Source organism: Cebus imitator, unplaced genomic scaffold, assembly GCF_001604975.1.
Source record: "Cebus imitator isolate Cc_AM_T3 unplaced genomic scaffold, Cebus_imitator-1.0 Scaffold18, whole genome shotgun sequence".
In the NCBI taxonomy this organism is placed as follows: domain Eukaryota; kingdom Metazoa; phylum Chordata; class Mammalia; order Primates; family Cebidae; genus Cebus; species Cebus imitator.
The window spans coordinates 12,927,040-12,944,277 of record NW_016107333.1 but is presented as its reverse complement, the minus strand read 5'-3'; the positions used below and the strand labels follow the sequence as shown (position 1 = coordinate 12,944,277).

The 17,238-nt window shown below is 40.4% G+C and overlaps 2 protein-coding genes across 11 annotated transcripts in view; one reads left to right on the top strand and one right to left on the bottom strand.

The window, feature by feature from the left end:
• Positions 1–3,363, bottom strand: part of VEZT (vezatin, adherens junctions transmembrane protein) — an 81,105-nt gene extending 77,742 nt beyond the window's left edge. For 4 of the 10 annotated variants that reach the window (XM_017515971.2, XM_037733828.1, XM_017515975.2 and 1 more), the window contains exon 1: positions 3,222–3,357. In XM_017515971.2, coding sequence (XP_017371460.1) covers positions 3,222–3,257 — 36 coding nt within the window. In that variant the 5' untranslated portion in view covers positions 3,258–3,357. Of the gene's footprint in view, positions 1–3,221 lie in introns of all 10 variants that reach the window. The other 6 variants (XM_017515984.2, XM_017515990.2, XM_037733834.1 and 3 more) reach the window with 5 other exon arrangements.
• A 282-nt stretch (positions 3,364–3,645) lies between these two features.
• FGD6 (FYVE, RhoGEF and PH domain containing 6) overlaps positions 3,646–17,238 on the top strand; it is a 137,268-nt gene continuing 123,675 nt past the window's right edge. The window contains exons 1-2 of the mRNA XM_017515954.2: positions 3,646–3,889; positions 11,401–13,819. Of these exons, the coding sequence (XP_017371443.1) occupies positions 3,874–3,889; positions 11,401–13,819 (2,435 nt within the window). The 5' untranslated portion in view covers positions 3,646–3,873. The remainder of the gene's footprint in view (positions 3,890–11,400; positions 13,820–17,238) is intronic.

The following is a 17,238-nucleotide window of genomic DNA, read 5'->3' as shown; positions in this document are numbered from 1 at the left end:
AAAAAAAAAAAAAAAAAAAAATCTTAACTTCTTTATCAAGGAAATACAAATTAAAACCTCAAGGAGATACCAGGACAGAACCACTAAAATGATAAAAAGAAAAAAGACTCAAATTAGCAAGTGTTGGTGAGGATGTGGGGCAATGGGATCTCTCATACATCCCTGGCTGGAGTATAAATTGGTATAACCACTTTGGAATAAAGTTTGGCAATATCTACGGAAATATCTACGTATTTCCTATGACCCAGCAATTCCATTCCTACATATATATACACCAGAAATATGTTTAACCAAACACATACAAAAAGGTTCACAATAGTACTACTTTAAAACTGGGAACTACTCAATAACCATCAACAGAAGAATGAATTTTAAAATGATCATATATTCACATAGAATACTATACAGAAATAAAAATTGTCATGTAACAATATGGATGGATCTCATAAATAAAGCCAGAGAGAAAAAAAAATCAGAAATAAGAGAGCATGTAAATGGAAATTCAGTGTCTAAACAATAAAAATAGACAAAATTAATCTAGGTTATTATGTCTAAATAGTGGTCATTTTGTGGTAAAGAGTAGTAGTGACGAAAAAGGTCCAGGAGGGAGCATCTGGTATGCTAGTGATGTTGTTTCTTTCTTCATTTTTTAAGGGCAGGGTCTGGCTCTGTCATTCAGGCTGGAGTGCAGCGGTGAGATCATGTCTTACTGCAGCCTTTACCTCCCCAGGCTCAAGCAATTCTCCCACCTAAGCCTCCTGAGTAGCTGGGACTATAGGCACGTGCTTGCTACCATGCCCAGCTAATTTTTGTATTTTTTGTAGAGGTAGAATATCACCATATCGTCCAGGCTGGTCTCAAACTCCTGGGTTCATGGGATCCATATGCCTCAGCCTCCCTAAGTACTAAGATTACTGGTGTGAGCCATCATGCCCTGCCTGTCCTGTTTTCTTGAACTGGGTGCTGGTTACATGGGTGTGCTCAACATGTGAAAATATAAACATATGCACACTTGTGATTTGTGCCCTGTCCTTATGCAAATTATTCTGCAATAAAAATTGTGTATAACAAAAAGCAAATAAACAACAAACGAAATTTTTCTGCAAGCATGACAAAGGCTTTAAAATATATGAAAAACTCATGCAAGTCAATTTTTCAAAAGCTAACATCTAATAAGAAAATGGGCAACACATATGAAGAGAAATGTTCAAGCAAAGAAATAAAAATGGCTAATGTATAAATGCACAAAATGTAAATTAAAGCAACGGAATGTTATTTTCGCCTATCAAATTAGCAAAGATTAAAGAAAGCTGTTAAGGCTGTTGCTGAGGAATTGATGAAACCAATACTCTTATTCTTAATGGAAACCTGAATTGGTATAACCTTTCTGCGTAAGTCTTAAATGTTCATATTCTTTGACCCACTAGTTCTACTTCTAAAAATTATTCTGAGGAAAATCGGAGTTAAAGTTAAAGATAGGCCTGTATCAGTGTTGATTACAATGGTATTTTGAAAAAGGTAAAGGTTATAATATGACATACATGAGGGGATAACATAATATTACTGTTTTCAAAGAATGATGAATGGGAAAACATTCTTGATAAAGTCAAGTGAAAAACATACACAAAATTCTATGTGGCATACCTTTTGTGTTAAAAAAATCACACAAACATTGTGTCTTAATATAGAGGATAAAAAAATTACACACACATAAACACACATTTGCATAGAAATAAAGTCTGTAAGAACACAAATCATACTGTTAATAGTGGCCATCTTTGGGTGGTGGGATAATGGGTGATTTTAATTTGGGGGGCTTATTTTCTACAATAAAATGTTCCTTAGGCATATATTACTATTATATCGAGAAATTAAAAATAATGGGTAAAAAAAATACATCCATCAGTTACCCTTACTCTAGAAATCTATTTCTCTCTCCTTCAACGACCACAATCTATAAACATTGCCTCGATTTTAACTTAGAAATGTCCGTCCAAGCCATTATTCCATTACTTATTCTCTCATTTCCAAAATTCAGGCCCTTGTCTTCCCTAATGAACGCCACATATCTAGAATCTTCGTTTAAGTAAAATGGCCACATTTTCCACTGCTTCTACATTTTCGCCACATCAAGCCACTTTACATAGCCACCCTCCTCCACACCCCGCCCCCTAAAAATGCACACCAGGTACTTTCACACTTCCTAAGCTTAGCATACTCAGTTCTATTTCCCCGTAATATATTTTCTCCTGTCAGTTTTTCTAATCCAATGCATACATTCACCTCGGACATTGCGTACTGGGTGTAGCCTCTGGGCGGCCGCAAGAACAGAAATTAATCCTTTAATGACAGTTTGTACATTATTTCAACATTTAACATTGTGTCCTGTCTGTGCCCCGCTTTCTCACTGTATGGCACGAGCCACCTCATTTTTAAATTTTATTAAAGTCTAGTTGGATGGATAAAAGTAAAGCGCACATATGCAATACATGTATGTACAGGGCTGCGAGTTTTGACCTGTGTCTGATAGAAAAATGGCATCAGAAACACTCGCCCGATTTTTTTCATTCAAGATGGCAGAGAACGTCTTAAAATAGTCCCACACAAAAGCACTCACATCTAGAGTCTCGAGTCAGAAGAACCGGCTACATCTAGCGCAGCAGCAAAGGACAAAAGAATCGAATCTAGATACTGAGTTGCCCCAGCCCTAACCACCCACAGTAGGTCCCCCATATAGACTTTAAACCATGTTAGAAAACGGGCACCTGCTGCCTTAATTCCGAGGGCCACACCTTGACGGTGAACAGTGACCTGAAGCACTTCTAGATACTGACCCAAAAAAAATCGTGGATGGAAAAGGAGGAGGCTAAGTTGTATCTAAAAAGCACGATTCGGCCCCGCCCCAGCCGGGCGCAGTCCCACCGCTGCGCATCCATTCCAGGGAAGGAAGAGACGCGGCTTCAGCCCAGGGCCTGGCAACCCGGCACCGTCTGGGAATTCTGGGCGGGCCCGAGATGGAGGCCGGCCACGGCCAGAGAGCCTAAGGCTACACCTGTCAGGCGACGGTGGGCACTAGGCCCCGAAATCGCTGGGGTTCGGTGGTTGGGGCCAGCGGGAGCGCGTCATCCAATCGTTCGCTTCGGGACCGCCTTGCCTCCTCGCTCTCCGTCTCATCCTTCTCAAACAAAGGCAATCCACAGCCACCGCCATTTTCCCCTTACCTCAAAAACCACCTCTTCGTCAAACTCCGGTGTCATCCTTCTCCGCCATGCCACCCGCCTCAGCACGATGGGAAATGAAGGCGGGAGAACAGGCGGCACGGATGCTCCAGCTTCTGCCCGTTCCGTGGGTCTAGAAAACTACAATTCCCAACATGCCTCGCCGTTCACGCCCCCTTTTTGAGTCCGCTTATTGGAACAGACAGTGAGTGTGTGCGTGAGAGAGGCGGGAGCGAGCTGAAGCGCGAGCCCTCCGATTGGAGGAGGCTAGGGCTTTTGTCTGCCTTTTACGGCCGCGACTAGCAGGGGGCGCCCGGAGCAAGGCTGATTTTTGGAGCTCGAGCAGGACACGCGCCAGCGGTGCCGCGGAGAGCACTGCTCGTGCCCGCGCCTGGCCGTCCGCCTGGAGCTCAGCGGGGCGGCGCTCGTGCTCGCCAGCCCGCCCGCCCCCGGCGGCTCGCGCTCGGGAGCGCCTCAGGGTCGCTGAAGCCGGCCGCATCCTTTGTGCGGCGCGCCGGCTGCGCCACTGGGCGACGGGACGGAATGTGGGCGCTGCGGGGGCTTTTCTCTTCTGCTCGAACTGTGGGAACAATGGACTGAAAAGGGAACATGGATTGAGGGGCGCGAGCTGGGAAGCGAGTCGCACCGGGGAATCATGACTTCTGCCGCCGGTAAGTGACGGCGCTCGCGCTGCCGCTGGAAAGTTTGGCGAGCGCTGCTAGGCTTGGGCTCGCGAGCAACTTTCTCCGCCGGGAAGACGAGTTGTGTGCCCCGTACCTCTGCGAGCACCTCGGCAAGTGCGGAGCTAATGGGGTTCGCTGCGGGATTTCTCGTCTCTTCCTGCCCAAAGGGGCTGTTGGAAACCGGGGATCTCTCGGGACCTCCCTTCCATGAGAGACTCTTGGGGGCTCTGCACCAGGTGCAACGCGACGTGTAAAAGGCGTTCTCTCATCTCTGCAGCAATGCGAGGACTTCGCCTTTGCGTGTGAAAATAGAGTCGAGTCGAGTCCCATGTTAAGAAATCAGTTATTCTAGGCAAAGGCAGTGTTCAGAGTGTTCATCTTGGCCCCTAAGTGAGCCGCTTTCAACCTTGTATCTGCTGGTAAACCTTTACCCTTATTAAAGGGGTATAGACGTTGTCTGTCCTGTCCTGGTGGTTTTACCTCTATTACCTGAGAAGCAGAGGAGTTGAGATTGTTGATAGTATATATTTTTTTTTTTTGCTCGTCTGCATCTAATTAAGGATTTTTTGTTTGTTTCTACCTGATTAGGGTGAACAAAGCCTTATTTGCCTCCCATAGTTCTTTCTCCATCATTCAAATGACAAAACCTCTATCTTTGTGTGGATTTTCATCAATTCTAGACGTTGTGTTTGAACATTTTTAAGGAACAATTTATATTTTACAAAATAATTACCAAAGTGGTGTTAAATTCACTTTATAAGTACATAGGTTAATTTTTAAACGAGAACTTATGTATTAAGTAGAGTGTTATGGATTCTTTTACGTTTTTGTCCACGTTGAAACAAACTTTCATTAGAAATTTTACAATGAAATAGTTTAAAGCTTCCTCTCAGAGTTGCTTCTAGAATCAGCACTTAAGTATCAGATTAAATTTTCATTGCTTTTCTTGGCATTTGTTTAAAATTCCTGCAACTTGAAACTGTCAAACAGCACTCAAATGTTCTGATTTGTATTATTTCTAAAGCCTAGAGATATTGTAGTGTTGCATTGCTCCGTGTGATCAGATTACAACTAATGAAACAAGAAGTTAGCCAACAGGAAGAGAAAGCAAGAAGTAGGTGTTGTGTGGGTCTTTCCTTTTTGATGTTATATGCACTTATATGAGATATCTTTATAATCTCTTTTTTTTTTTTTACCAAAGGGAGGCTTTATACTTACATAAGGTAAATTATTTCCATCCTAAATTTCTATGCTTTACCTTCGTTCAAGAAAATGATTTAAATTAAAAGCGGATGGAAATTTTAAAATCCTTCGAGCTGGTTTTAATTCTTTCCTTTCTGGAGGTGTCAAATGTATTTAAAGTAGCCACATTTTATATGTACTGGTTTTCAATTCCAGTCCTAACAGTTTATAAGGAACAGGCACAGAAGCATGTAATTTGACATTTATGTAAACCCAGTTTCTAGGGCCCAGATGGAAGTTCATGATTCTTTCATTTGAATTATCCTGACATAATGCAAGCTATTTTTGTATTTTATCAACTTTGCAATTAAATAAATCCACAGAGATTTTTGTGGTGTTTAAAAGTGGGACACTTCCTGTGCCTAACTGAGTTGATTGGTTTTTAGCATGGTTGGCTGAGAAGCATTAACTACTTTTTTGCTCATCCATCTGTTGGATTTATTATAATTCTTTCTGGTGTCTAGATGGGGAATATAGAAGAGAACTGGGGTTTTGTTTCCACTCACTCTTATAAAATTATGTATACATAGTTCTTACAAGCTGATTATGGTGTTTTTATGGTAACAGTAGTCAAATTCATTAAAACTTTTTAGGAAGGTTATTTGAAGTTAGGGAAGGGAATTTTTGTTTTTGAATCTAATCTGTGGTGTTTGGAAGGGTTGATTTAATTTAAGAAAATAAGAGGAATGATATAGAACATCTAGGTTATATGTATCCTGCAGAAAAGCTTGCTTTGTTCTTCTGCATCTGTAAAAGAATCTGCCCTTAGTGGAGATTTTAGATTTATTTTAAGCTGTATATCAAAAAGGAGAGGCTGGGCACTGTGGCTCATGCCTGTAATCCCAGCACTTTGGGAGGCTGAGACGGGCAGATCACTTGAAGTCAGGGGTTCGAGACCAGCCTGGCCAACATGGCAAAACCGTGTCTCTACTAAAAATACAAAAATTAGCTGGGTGTGGTGGCATGTGCCTATAGTCCCAGCTACTCGGGAAACTGAGAGGAAAATCGCTTGAGCCCGTGAGGCGGAGGTTGTGGTGAGTGGAGATCGCACCACTGCACTCCAGTCTGGGTGACAGAGCAGGACTCTGTTTCAAAAAAAAAAAAAGAAAGAAAAGAAAAGGCCTGGGTGCGGTGACTCACGCTTGTGTTCCTAGCACTTTGGGAGGCCGAGGCGGGTGGATCATGAGGTCAAGAGATTGAGGCCATCCTGGCCAACATGGTGAAACCCCATCTCTATTAAAAATACAAAAATTAACTAGACTTGGTGGCACGTGCCTGTAGTCCCAGCTACTCAGAAGGCTGAGGCAGGAGAATCACTTGAACCCGGGAGGCGGAGGTTACAGTGAGCTGATATCTCACTGCACTCCAGCCTGGTGACAGAGTGAGACTCCCTTTCAGGAAAAAAAAAAAAGGAAAAGAAAAAAGGACAGAGAATTATAGATGTATCTATTTGAACATGTGTTTTGTGTCTTTTTGAACATGTGCAGGTCACTGTCTCATTATCTGTTTTTTGCATTTTGGCTGGTCCAGTAGCCAGAGAGTATACACATGAACCACAGCCATCTGTGTGTAACAGATGATGAGTATGTTTGTAATAGTTAGTAAAATGGTACTAGTGCTTTACTTTCTTACCTTATATTTCCCTGGAGCCAAACAGCTGTGTAAATAAAAGATTTGCTGCTTTGCTCTAAGAAGCCTTGGGTCTGACTGTTGATACATTATTAAGATCCAAAGGTGCTAGATTTGTTGCCAAACATCATGCACTTATTTCAAGTTTGACATTGGAGCAGACCATAATATAATTGCTTATTATTTTTTGAGTTGTGTTTCTTCCAAAATAGAGCCATGAAAAAAAAAATAATGAAGGATTTCAAATATTGCTATACCAGTGACTCAGTTGAACACTTGTTCTTAATAATTAAGGAATTATTCAATAATCCTATTGAAATTGATTCTTGCTAACTTTCCAAAATATTATTCTACGTTAAAATAGATGTAAATTTTTTTGTATGTGATTATTTTTAAAGAAGGAATTTTTCTGCTTTGGAGACATATTTAAAAGTATGTTTGCCAGCGTCGTGGCTCACACCTGTAATCGCAGCACTTTGGGAGGCCGAGGCAGGTGGATCACAAGATCAAGAGTTTGAGACCAGCCTGGCCAAGATGGTGAAACCCCATCTCTACTAAAAATACAAAAATTAGCAGGGCATGGTGGAAGGCGTCTGTAGTCCCAGCTACTTGGGAGGCTGAGGCAGGAGAACTGCTTGAACCCGGGAAGCTGAGGTTGTGGTGAGCTGGGCTCATGCCTTTGCACTCCAGCCAGGGCGATAAAGTGAGACAGACTTCATCTCAAAAAAAAAAAAAAAAGAACAAAGACAAACAAAAAAACGAGTATGTGTATGTGGCAGCTCTGATTATTCCCAGGCCCTGTTTTTAGCACTGGAATACATCAGTGAATGAGACAAAGTGCTTGTCCTTCTGGGGCTTGCATCTTGTGCTAAAGAGAGACAAACGTGCACTGAAAAAACATCAATGCAGGATAAAGAGGCCACAGCACATCAAGGTTCTCCTGAAATGAATATCTCAGAAGTTATCAGCTCAGATTCCTATTGGCTTTAAAAGCCTGTTCAACTCCCCCATTTATAAGGAAGGAAAGTGAGGCAGCCAGGTCTGCACAAGGCCCACAATTAGGTTAGCCAGCTCTCTGCATTATGTATTTGACTTCCTCCAATACACAGTTAACTAACAGTGGTAAGCCCAAGTTTGTGGTTATTAATTGAATTCAGTGAGTATGCATTGAGGGCTTTATATACATAGTAGTGCTTTGCTATATTTATTGGGAATCAACTCCACCTCATATGTAGTTTTGAATTTCTGTGACACTAGAACAGGAATTTATATCTCTTGGGAGCNACAATTTTATGACCTTAACCCCAATAAACATCACTGTGCAAAGGATACCAAATTCCCTCTATCAAATGCACTGAAAGGAGAAAGCAAGAACTTTATAAGCCTCTTATAGTGGACATACTGACCTCATCTGCATTCATTTTTACAATCAACTCATCTCTCTGAATGTCCAACAGAAATCTGTGCCCTTGGCTTCCATTTCCTTATTATCCAGTTTCTTTCTGTCTACTTCAATCCATGTTTTCTCCTTTATACTGAAGCTGTTCATGCTGAGGTCATACATCACACTGAGTTCTATTTTATCACATGTAATATCACCTCCTTCCTAGTCTTCAGTCATAAAGCACTCTTCTTCTTTAACTTTGCATATGTTGTAACAGGTGAATGTTGTGAAAATTAAATGGGCCGATCTGTGTAAGCACCTAAAAAAGTACATAACATTTAAGTGTTTAATAAATATTATCTTTATCAATGTGCAATCAGTTTTTTTCATTATATTAATATTACATGCTCCTACGTATGAGGGATGATGTTATATTCATCTCTGTATTCCTCCTAATAGAGTAAATATTTATTGGATTAATTAGACAGTTCAGTCAAAACTGCAAATTTTTGTATGCAAAGGCTTATCTTCAGGATTTTTCATTTGTGGAACTAATTTAATATATGACTGTGTCTAAATGTGTCTGTATAATAGAGAACATTATAAATCTTTTCATGTCAGGAGTCTTACCATAAAAATATACTGAGACATAGAAAAATTGAAAAAAAAACCCACCAAAGTCAAATGTAAATAAATTCTTCCAGATTAATTATTTTATGTTTTTTCCTCTGTTCTACTGGGATGCTTGTAAAGATCTTTATCCAGATGAGCTGTCATCTCTCATTTAGCTCTGCTTTGTTTTCTGAGTAGAAACATTACTTTTCATTCAAATTCCTCCACCTAGAATACCACTGGTTTACAATGATCCATTTTATCACACCATTGCAATTACAGAGCATATGGACATCTAACTAATTTTGGGAATGTGTTCCAAAATACTGTCTCTTGGAGTAGTTGGCATAGGTAAGTCACTAAGAGCTTTTATGAATGAATGAACAGTTGTAAGTTTCCATGCCAGCTTGTCCTGTGTCCAAAAGCAGAAGACCCAATTTCATAGGCAACATAAGTATAAGAATGTACTTACTGTTTTTATCACTGTTATCATTAATATTTGTTGAATACTCACTAGGGCAAGGCCCTGATCTAAGTAGTTTGCCTTTACCTTTCATCCTCACAATGCTATAATTTTTTCCTTACTTTACAAATGACAAAAGTAAGTCAGAAACAGAACACAAAAGGTGGTAAGCAGTGGAGCCAGGCCACATAAGCTAGTAAATTCAGAGCCAGGATTCAGTGTGGAAACATGTATTTCTTTTATTCTGTGATAAATGACCTTTAAAGAAAAATGTTTATAATGAAATATGAATTACTGCTGGGCAGAGTGGCTCACGCCTATAATTCCAGCACTTTGGGAAGCCAAGGCAAGCAGATCACTTGAGGCCAGAAGTTTTAGAGTAGCCTGGTCAACGTAGTGAAATCCTGTTTCCAGTAAAAAAAAAAAAAACAACAAAAAAAAAAAAAAAAAAAAAAAAAATATCCCAGAGGTAGGATGTTTTGAGATTGGTTACAGAAATGAAATCAACTTGGCAGTCTGTCAGTTTTTATTGAGTAAGATGTGCAGTTGGGAAGAGGCCTAAGGCGTTCATCCTTTCTCTTAAGGCTTGACTTAATAAATGGAGGGTTAATTTGATTGACATTTACAGCAAGCTTTATCACCTCTAGGCTTTGAAGGGTTTTATAGTTATTTTCTGCCTAAAAAACTCATACAAAACTAACTATGCTTATTTAACAGCTGAAATTATGTAGTACAAGAATTTGTATTATTTTGAAAATATTTTTTTTTAATTCATGATGACATTACACCTAGAAAATGAGTAAGAAAACATGTATCATCATATAATCTTTATCGCACACATAGAAGGAGAGATTTAGGGCATTCTTCTTGGTGGGTAAAAGGAAGTAGAACACCCTACTCTTCCTTTTTTAAAAAAACTCAGTTCCATGTAATAGCTTCCCAAGTGTCATGACTGATTGCCTTTATTCAAAAGGAAGTCATCACCAAATGAAATATCAGAGCCCCTGTATTTTCAAGTAATTAAACAATGTCCAGCAGTCCTTTGCAGCAGATACTTTGAAAAGTTTTTTTCAGCGAATGAAGTTTTTATTAAGTGTTAGATCCTGTCAAAGGAACAAATATAAACATAAAAGATAAAATATTTTTTAGCTCACGTCTCCTTGGGTAAATATGGTCTATCACATGACAGTGGAGATGGAAGAACGTGAAGGAACTTACAGATATACAGGCTTTATTTATCTTTTCGTTTTATAGGTCTTTTGTATGAAGCTTTTACTAGGTTTCTATAGTATAGAAGCAGATCTATACTGATACAACATGTATAATAGGTGTTAAATGTCTAGGAAGAATTACTACACTAGAAATTGTGGTTATTTTTTAAATGTATTAGAACAGTGGTTATTAATGAAGAATAAACAACATAATCACCTGTGGAACTTAAAAGATATACAGATGTCTAGGATCTGTCCCCTGATTAATTCACTTTTGGGTAGGGCCTAGACATGTGACTTTTAAAAAAATACAGCTCCATGAAGGAATATAATGAAAATTCCAATCAATAACTCTTGCAGAAAAAAACTGGCTTTATTGTGAGCCTTAAATAATACCAAATAATTAATTTTCAGTTTTTAAGTTAGAAACTTTCTGATCTCTGTCTTCCTTTTTTAAGATTGTTTTGGGGTTCTACTGAGGTAGACAGATCATTGATAAAAGGCATTTATACAACTCTATTATATTATCCTTGAGGTAGAAGACTACTACTGCTTATTCATATGAGAAGTTTAAAGAGTTGTATCCTACATCTAACTTAGGCAAATTCAACTCTCAGCACTTGGCAAACGAATTGAAGAACTGCTATATGGGTCCCAAACTGAAGTCAGTTATTTCATTTAGTGTCAATGAAAGGTATGGTAGTTAGTTCCAAAGTTAGAGAAAAAAACTGTATTGGATTTATTTAAAACTGTACAGTAGACCCGAAGCTGTGTATGGAATTGAAGGATAATTTAAGGAATTTTCAGGAGTAATGTTGATACTATGTAATGTAACATACTCTACTTAGTAAAATGCAAGTTCATATTGTTAAAAGTAAAAAAATGCTATCAAATATAATCATGTATTATCTTGTCCTTTGGTTATTTTGACATCAAATTACTATTTTTTCCTTTCTAGAGATTAAGAAGCCACCAGTGGCCCCCAAGCCCAGGTTTGTTGTGGCAAATAATAAGCCAGCTCCACCTCCTATTGCACCTAAACCTGACATTGTGATTTCTAGTATTCCACAGTCAACAAAGAAAATGAAACCAGCAATAGCCCCGAAACCAAAAGTCCTGAAGAGCTCCCCTGTTCGAGACGTTGGACAGTCGCCATCAAGGAAAATCATGGTGAACCTGGAAGGGCATAAACAGGAATTAGCTGAAAGCACTTTTAATTGTAAATATGAAAGCGATCAGAGCAGCGATTATATTTCACCAATGTGTTCCTGCAGTTCCGAATGTATCCATAAGCTTTGCCATAGAGAGAATTTGTGTGTAAAGAAGCTTGTTTTAGAGCCCCTGGAAATGAATGAAAATTTAGAAAACAGTAAAAGTAATGAGTCTTTGACTATAAAAACTAGGAGTAAATGTGATTCCTGTGGTGAAAAGGCCAAGAACCATGATGGGGTCATTTTAAAGGCAAGCATCCTAGAAGAGAAGCTCAAAGATGCCTTAATACACCGAATACCACCTTTTATTTCCTCACAGAAGCACAGGCCCACAGACAACCCAGAAATGAATGGTGACTGTAATTCAAATGAACAATTCAGACTTGAATTTGCAGATCTGTCACCTTCCCCATCCAGCTTTGAAAAAGTTCCTGATCATCACAGTTGCCACTTACAGCTTCCTAGTGATGAATGTGAAAATTTTGAAACTTCCCAGGATGATAGTGAAAAAAGCAATAATTGCTTTCAATCATCTGAACTAGAGGCTCTGCAAAATGGGAAAACGAGGACTTTTATATCTTCAGATGGAGTTAGTAAGACATCAGAAGTCAAAGAACTTGGTCCCTTAGAAATTCATTTAGTACCATATGTCCCCAAATTTCCAACTCCCAAGCCCAGAAAGACACGAACTGCTCGTCTATTACGCCAAAAGTACGTAGATACTCCTAGTGAAAGCACTGAAGAAGCAGGGAATTCAGACAGTAGCTCTTCCCGTCTTACTGAAAATAGTTTGAAAATCAGTAAAATCAGTGTTCTTCATCAGAATGTTTTGTGTAAGCAGGAACAGGTGAATAAAGTGAAGCTAGGAAATATAAGTGAATTGAATGTGGAATCTAACAGTGACACACAGGACTTAGTGAATTCACAAAAAGCCACGTGTCATGAAACATCTTCCTTCGAAAAAATAGCACATTCTTTTGATACAGACTCTAATTTGAGTTCTGATAGCACAACTGTAGATGGTTCTAGTACATCACTTGCTGTGGACGAAGGGACCAGTTTTATAAGATGTAGTACTCTATCTATGAGCCTGCCTAAGCAGCTCAAATTAACTTGCAATGAACAGTTCCAATCTGGGAGAAACCTGGGAGTTTCTGCCCCTCAAATGCAAAAGGAATCTGTTATAAAAGAAGAAAATTCCCTACGAATTGTCCCCAAAAAACCTCAGAGACACAGCTTGCCTGCTACAGGAGTGCTTAAAAAGGCTGCCTCTGAGGAGCTTGTGGAAAAAAGTTCTTACTCCATTGAAGAAAAAAATTCAGAGAAGGGTCTAGAAAGAAATCACCTTCAGCATTTGTGTGCTCAAAACCGTGGTGTGTCACCCTCCTTTGATAAGCCTAAGCGGGCTTCAGAAAAACCAGTGTGGAAATTGCCTCGTCCTATTTTACCCTTTTCAGGGAACCCAGAATCCTTAAAGTCTGTCACCATATCCTCAAACAGTGAGCCTTCAACAGCCCTAACCAAGCCCAGGGCAAAATCATTATCTGCTGTGGATATGGAAAAGTGCGCTAAGCCTTGCAAAGACTCTACAAAGAAAAGCTCTTTTAAAAAGTTGCTCAACATGAAACTGTCCATCTGCTTCATGAAGAGTGATTTTCAGAAATTTTGGTCCAAAAGTAGCCATTTTGCAGACACCACCACAGGCCACCTCTCCGGTGGGGAGCAGAAGGGGATTGAAAGTGATTGGCACGGCTTGTTGGTAGGCGAGGAGAAGAGAAGTAAACCCATGAAGGCATATTCTACAGATAACTATATCCTGGAATCTCAAAAGAAGAGGAAGAAGTCTCGGGGCCAGACCAGTGCGGCTAATGGCCTGAGAGCTGAGTCTTTGGATGACCAAATGCTCTCCCGGGAGTCATCATCTCAGGCACCTTGCAAATCTGTTACAAGCCTCTGTGCACCCGAGTATGAAAATATACGCCATTATGAGGAAATACCAGAGTATGAGAACTTGCCGTTTATTATGGCTATAGGGAAAACTCCAGAGTTGAAATGGCAGAATGCCAGCAGCATGGAGGACACTGATGCAAATGTGTATGAGGTAGAAGAGCCGTATGAAGCACCAGATGGCCAGCTGCAACTTGGACTCAGACATCAGCATTCCAGGTAACAGGTGCCAGACAGACACTTTTGCATGCATCATTGCAATTAACCTTCAACAGCCTGGTGAGTTAGGAATGCAGGGGTGAAAAACACATGGTAAAGGAATCGTTTAGAAAATGTGTATTAAGTTATTCTCAAGTGCAGCCTTCTTTTAGCATACAGCTGGAATGGGTATTTGCAATACAAGTTTGAAGTAGTTAATTTATTTTAGTAGCCAATTCAAAGAATTTGAACCAGTGGCAATGTAGGTGCTACAAGGAAGGCATGGAACAGAGAGGTCCTGGGCCTCCAGGCATAAGCTCAAAAGTCACAGCAGGAAACATGGGGCAGGAAATTAGCCAATTCAGTGACATTTATTTGCGAGGTGTAAGAAATCTGAAGTTACTGAAATGCAGGCATTTATGTATGGTGCCTTTGTCGGTGAAACCTCCAAAGTTTTAGAAGTTGCTACTCTTTGAAGATTGGTCATTTTACCTGTTGATGGCTAATTGCCGACCTCAAGTGGATATAGGAAAAATGTAGGAAACACATAACTATTCTTTCTTTCTTTTTTAAAAATTTAATTTTTAAAATCTACTTTTATTTTTTGATGGGGCCTTGCTCTGTCACCCAGGCTGGAGTGTGGTGATGTGATCATAGCTCACTGCAGTCTCAACCTCCCAGGCGTAAGCAGTCCTCCTATCTCAGCCTCCTTGAGTAGCTGGAACTACAGATGCATGCCACCACACCTGGCCAATTTTTGTGTGTTTTATAGAGACGGGGTTTTGCCGTCATGCCCAGGCTGGTCTTGAACTCCTGGGCATGATGCTCCTGCCTTTGCCTCCCAAAGTGTTGGGATTACAGGCGTGAGTCACTGCGCTTGACCTATTTCTCACTTTTGTATGTGCACTCCCTACCTGTGGAATACCTACTCCATCCCTCTTATTAAAATCTTGTCCATCCTTGATGATCCAGCTCCTCAGGAGTCTTTGGTTTCACGAAGCTGCTACAATTACCTAGTCAGAAGTGTTTACTTCCTATTCTGACCATCCGGTTATGCTGTGATATGCTTTAATTATTGGCATGTCTGATGCTCTCTATTTTGTTTTAAGCTCCATGAAGAATTCTAGTCATCTTTTTGTCCTGAATAAAGCCAAGCAAGAGACCTAGAAGACAATTTGTAGATGTTGATTGGGTCTAAGAGAGAATAAATGAAAATAGGCAAAGGAAGCAACCACTGCAGCTGCTTCCGTCTCTCTCCATAGTCACATAGGTAGCTTGTCCGTTGTATTTCCAATGTCTGTGTTTAACAAAAAAGCACACAGACCTTTTTGGAAATCTTTAGATTATTCTTAGGCCACTGACTTCAGGTCTTTGAAATTCAAGTCTTAAAATGTGACTTTTGTAGAAAATAGCTGGCATATAGTGGGGTGTATTCGTCTGTTCTCATGCTGCTAATAAAAACATACGCGAGACTGGGTAATTTATAAAGGAAAGAAGTTTAATTGACTCACAGTTCGCTCAGGAAACTTACAATCATGGCAGAGGGGGAAGCAAACACGTCCTTCTTCACATGGGGGCAGCAAGGAGAAGTGCAGAGCTACAGGGCGAAAAGCCCCTTATAGAACCATTAGATCTTGTGAGAACTCACTCACTATCACGAGAACAGCAGCTTGGGGGAAATTGCTCCCATGATCCAATTACCTCCCACTGGGTCCCTCCCATGACACGTGGAGATTGTAGGGACTACAATTCAAGATGAGATTTGGGTGAGGACACAGCCAAACTATATCACAGGGGCTCCAGAGAAAAGCATTGTTGAGTGAATTGAATAAGTAAAATTGTCCAGCAAGCCAGTGTGCTAAGTAAAGTAAATTATTTAAAGTTCCTGGCTGGGTGCAGTGAGTAAAGCCTGTAATCCCAGCACTTTGGGAGGCCAAGGCTGGTGGATCACAAGGTCAAGAGATGGAGACCATCCTGGCCAACATGGTGAAACCCTGTCTCTACTAAAAATACAAAAATTAGCTGGGCCTGGTGGCGCATTCCTGTAGTCCCAGCTGCTTGAGAGGCTGAGTCAGGAGAATCACTTGACTCCAGGAGGCGGAGGTTGCAGTGAGTGGAGATCTTGCCACTGTACTTCAGCCTGGCGACAGAGCAAGACTCCATCTCAAAAAAAAAAAAAAAAAAAAGAGGTTCTTTAACTGTCAGATGTTCTCATAGTATTTTTCTTTACTCATAGTCAGTCTTCTCTGCCCTTCCTCCTTTTTCCTAAAAAAGGCTATTTTCCTCCTTTGCCTAATTTTTCTCACAGCTGACTACATTCTGTTTTCATATTTCTGCTTCCTGAACATTAGTAGCTAGGCAAAAGCCCGTTCCTTGGCATAAATATTTCTTTTTCTTTTTCTTTTTTTTTTCATTGGAGACAGGGTCCCACTCTGTCTCCCAGGCTGGAGTACAGAGGTACAGTCAAGGCTTACTGCAGCCTGGAACTCCTGGGCTCAAGTGATATCCCACGCCTCAGCCTCCCAAGTAGCTGGGACCATGGGTGCATACCACCACACCCAGCCAATTTTTATTTTTTATTTTTTGTAGAGTTGGGATCTCCCTGTGTTTCCCAGGCTAGTCTTGAACTCCTGGGCTCAAGTGATCCTCCCAACTAAGCCTCCCAAAGTGCTGGGATTACAGGCGTGAGCCACCACTCCTGGTTCTTGACATAAATATTTCAAATTATCTACTTTAAGGATTGCACTTCTCTGTGGAACTATTTTATTGGTACTATCTTTTTTTTTTTTAACATGCTTTTGCATATTATTTGTGTGTATAATAAGTTTGGTTGGCTTCTTCACAGTATACTACTGTCCTTGCCTAAGATAAATTTTCTTCTTTTTTTAATCACTTTCTTTGTGAATGAGTACAATTTTATCTTGAAATTGGAGGTTTGGCTATTGGGGTGTGTTTTCTGTTGGCCATCAGGTTTAAATCCTGAGGATTTACCATTATCTCTGCCAATTCTGGAACTTGCTTTTTATCTGGTATGCTTCTTAGGTCATTAAGGCCCTGCTGCTCGATGTGGGGAAGCTGGTGAGAAGGGGTTAATGTACACAGCCAGCCAGTGTTGCTGGACAGCATTCATAAGGAGATTTCTTTCTGGAGGCCACAGGAAACCAAGGGCGGCTTTGGACAGGTTACAGGCTGTCAAGTAGGGCAGCCTGGTGAAGGCTGGGTGAGCTCTGCTTTTGAATTTCGCTTTCCAAGGAGACTTTTGTTTAGGCCTGGAGTAGGGAGCCTGCAACAGGCTTGAGACTACTAAAATGTGCCAGCAGAATCAAAAGCCCTGAGTCATAGGGTCAGAATCACAGCACTGCCTGGGAGGTTGTTCCTCTTGTAAACAACATTGAATAGAGGAGAAAGGAAATTCAAGCCTTCCTGAGGAGGACACCTTG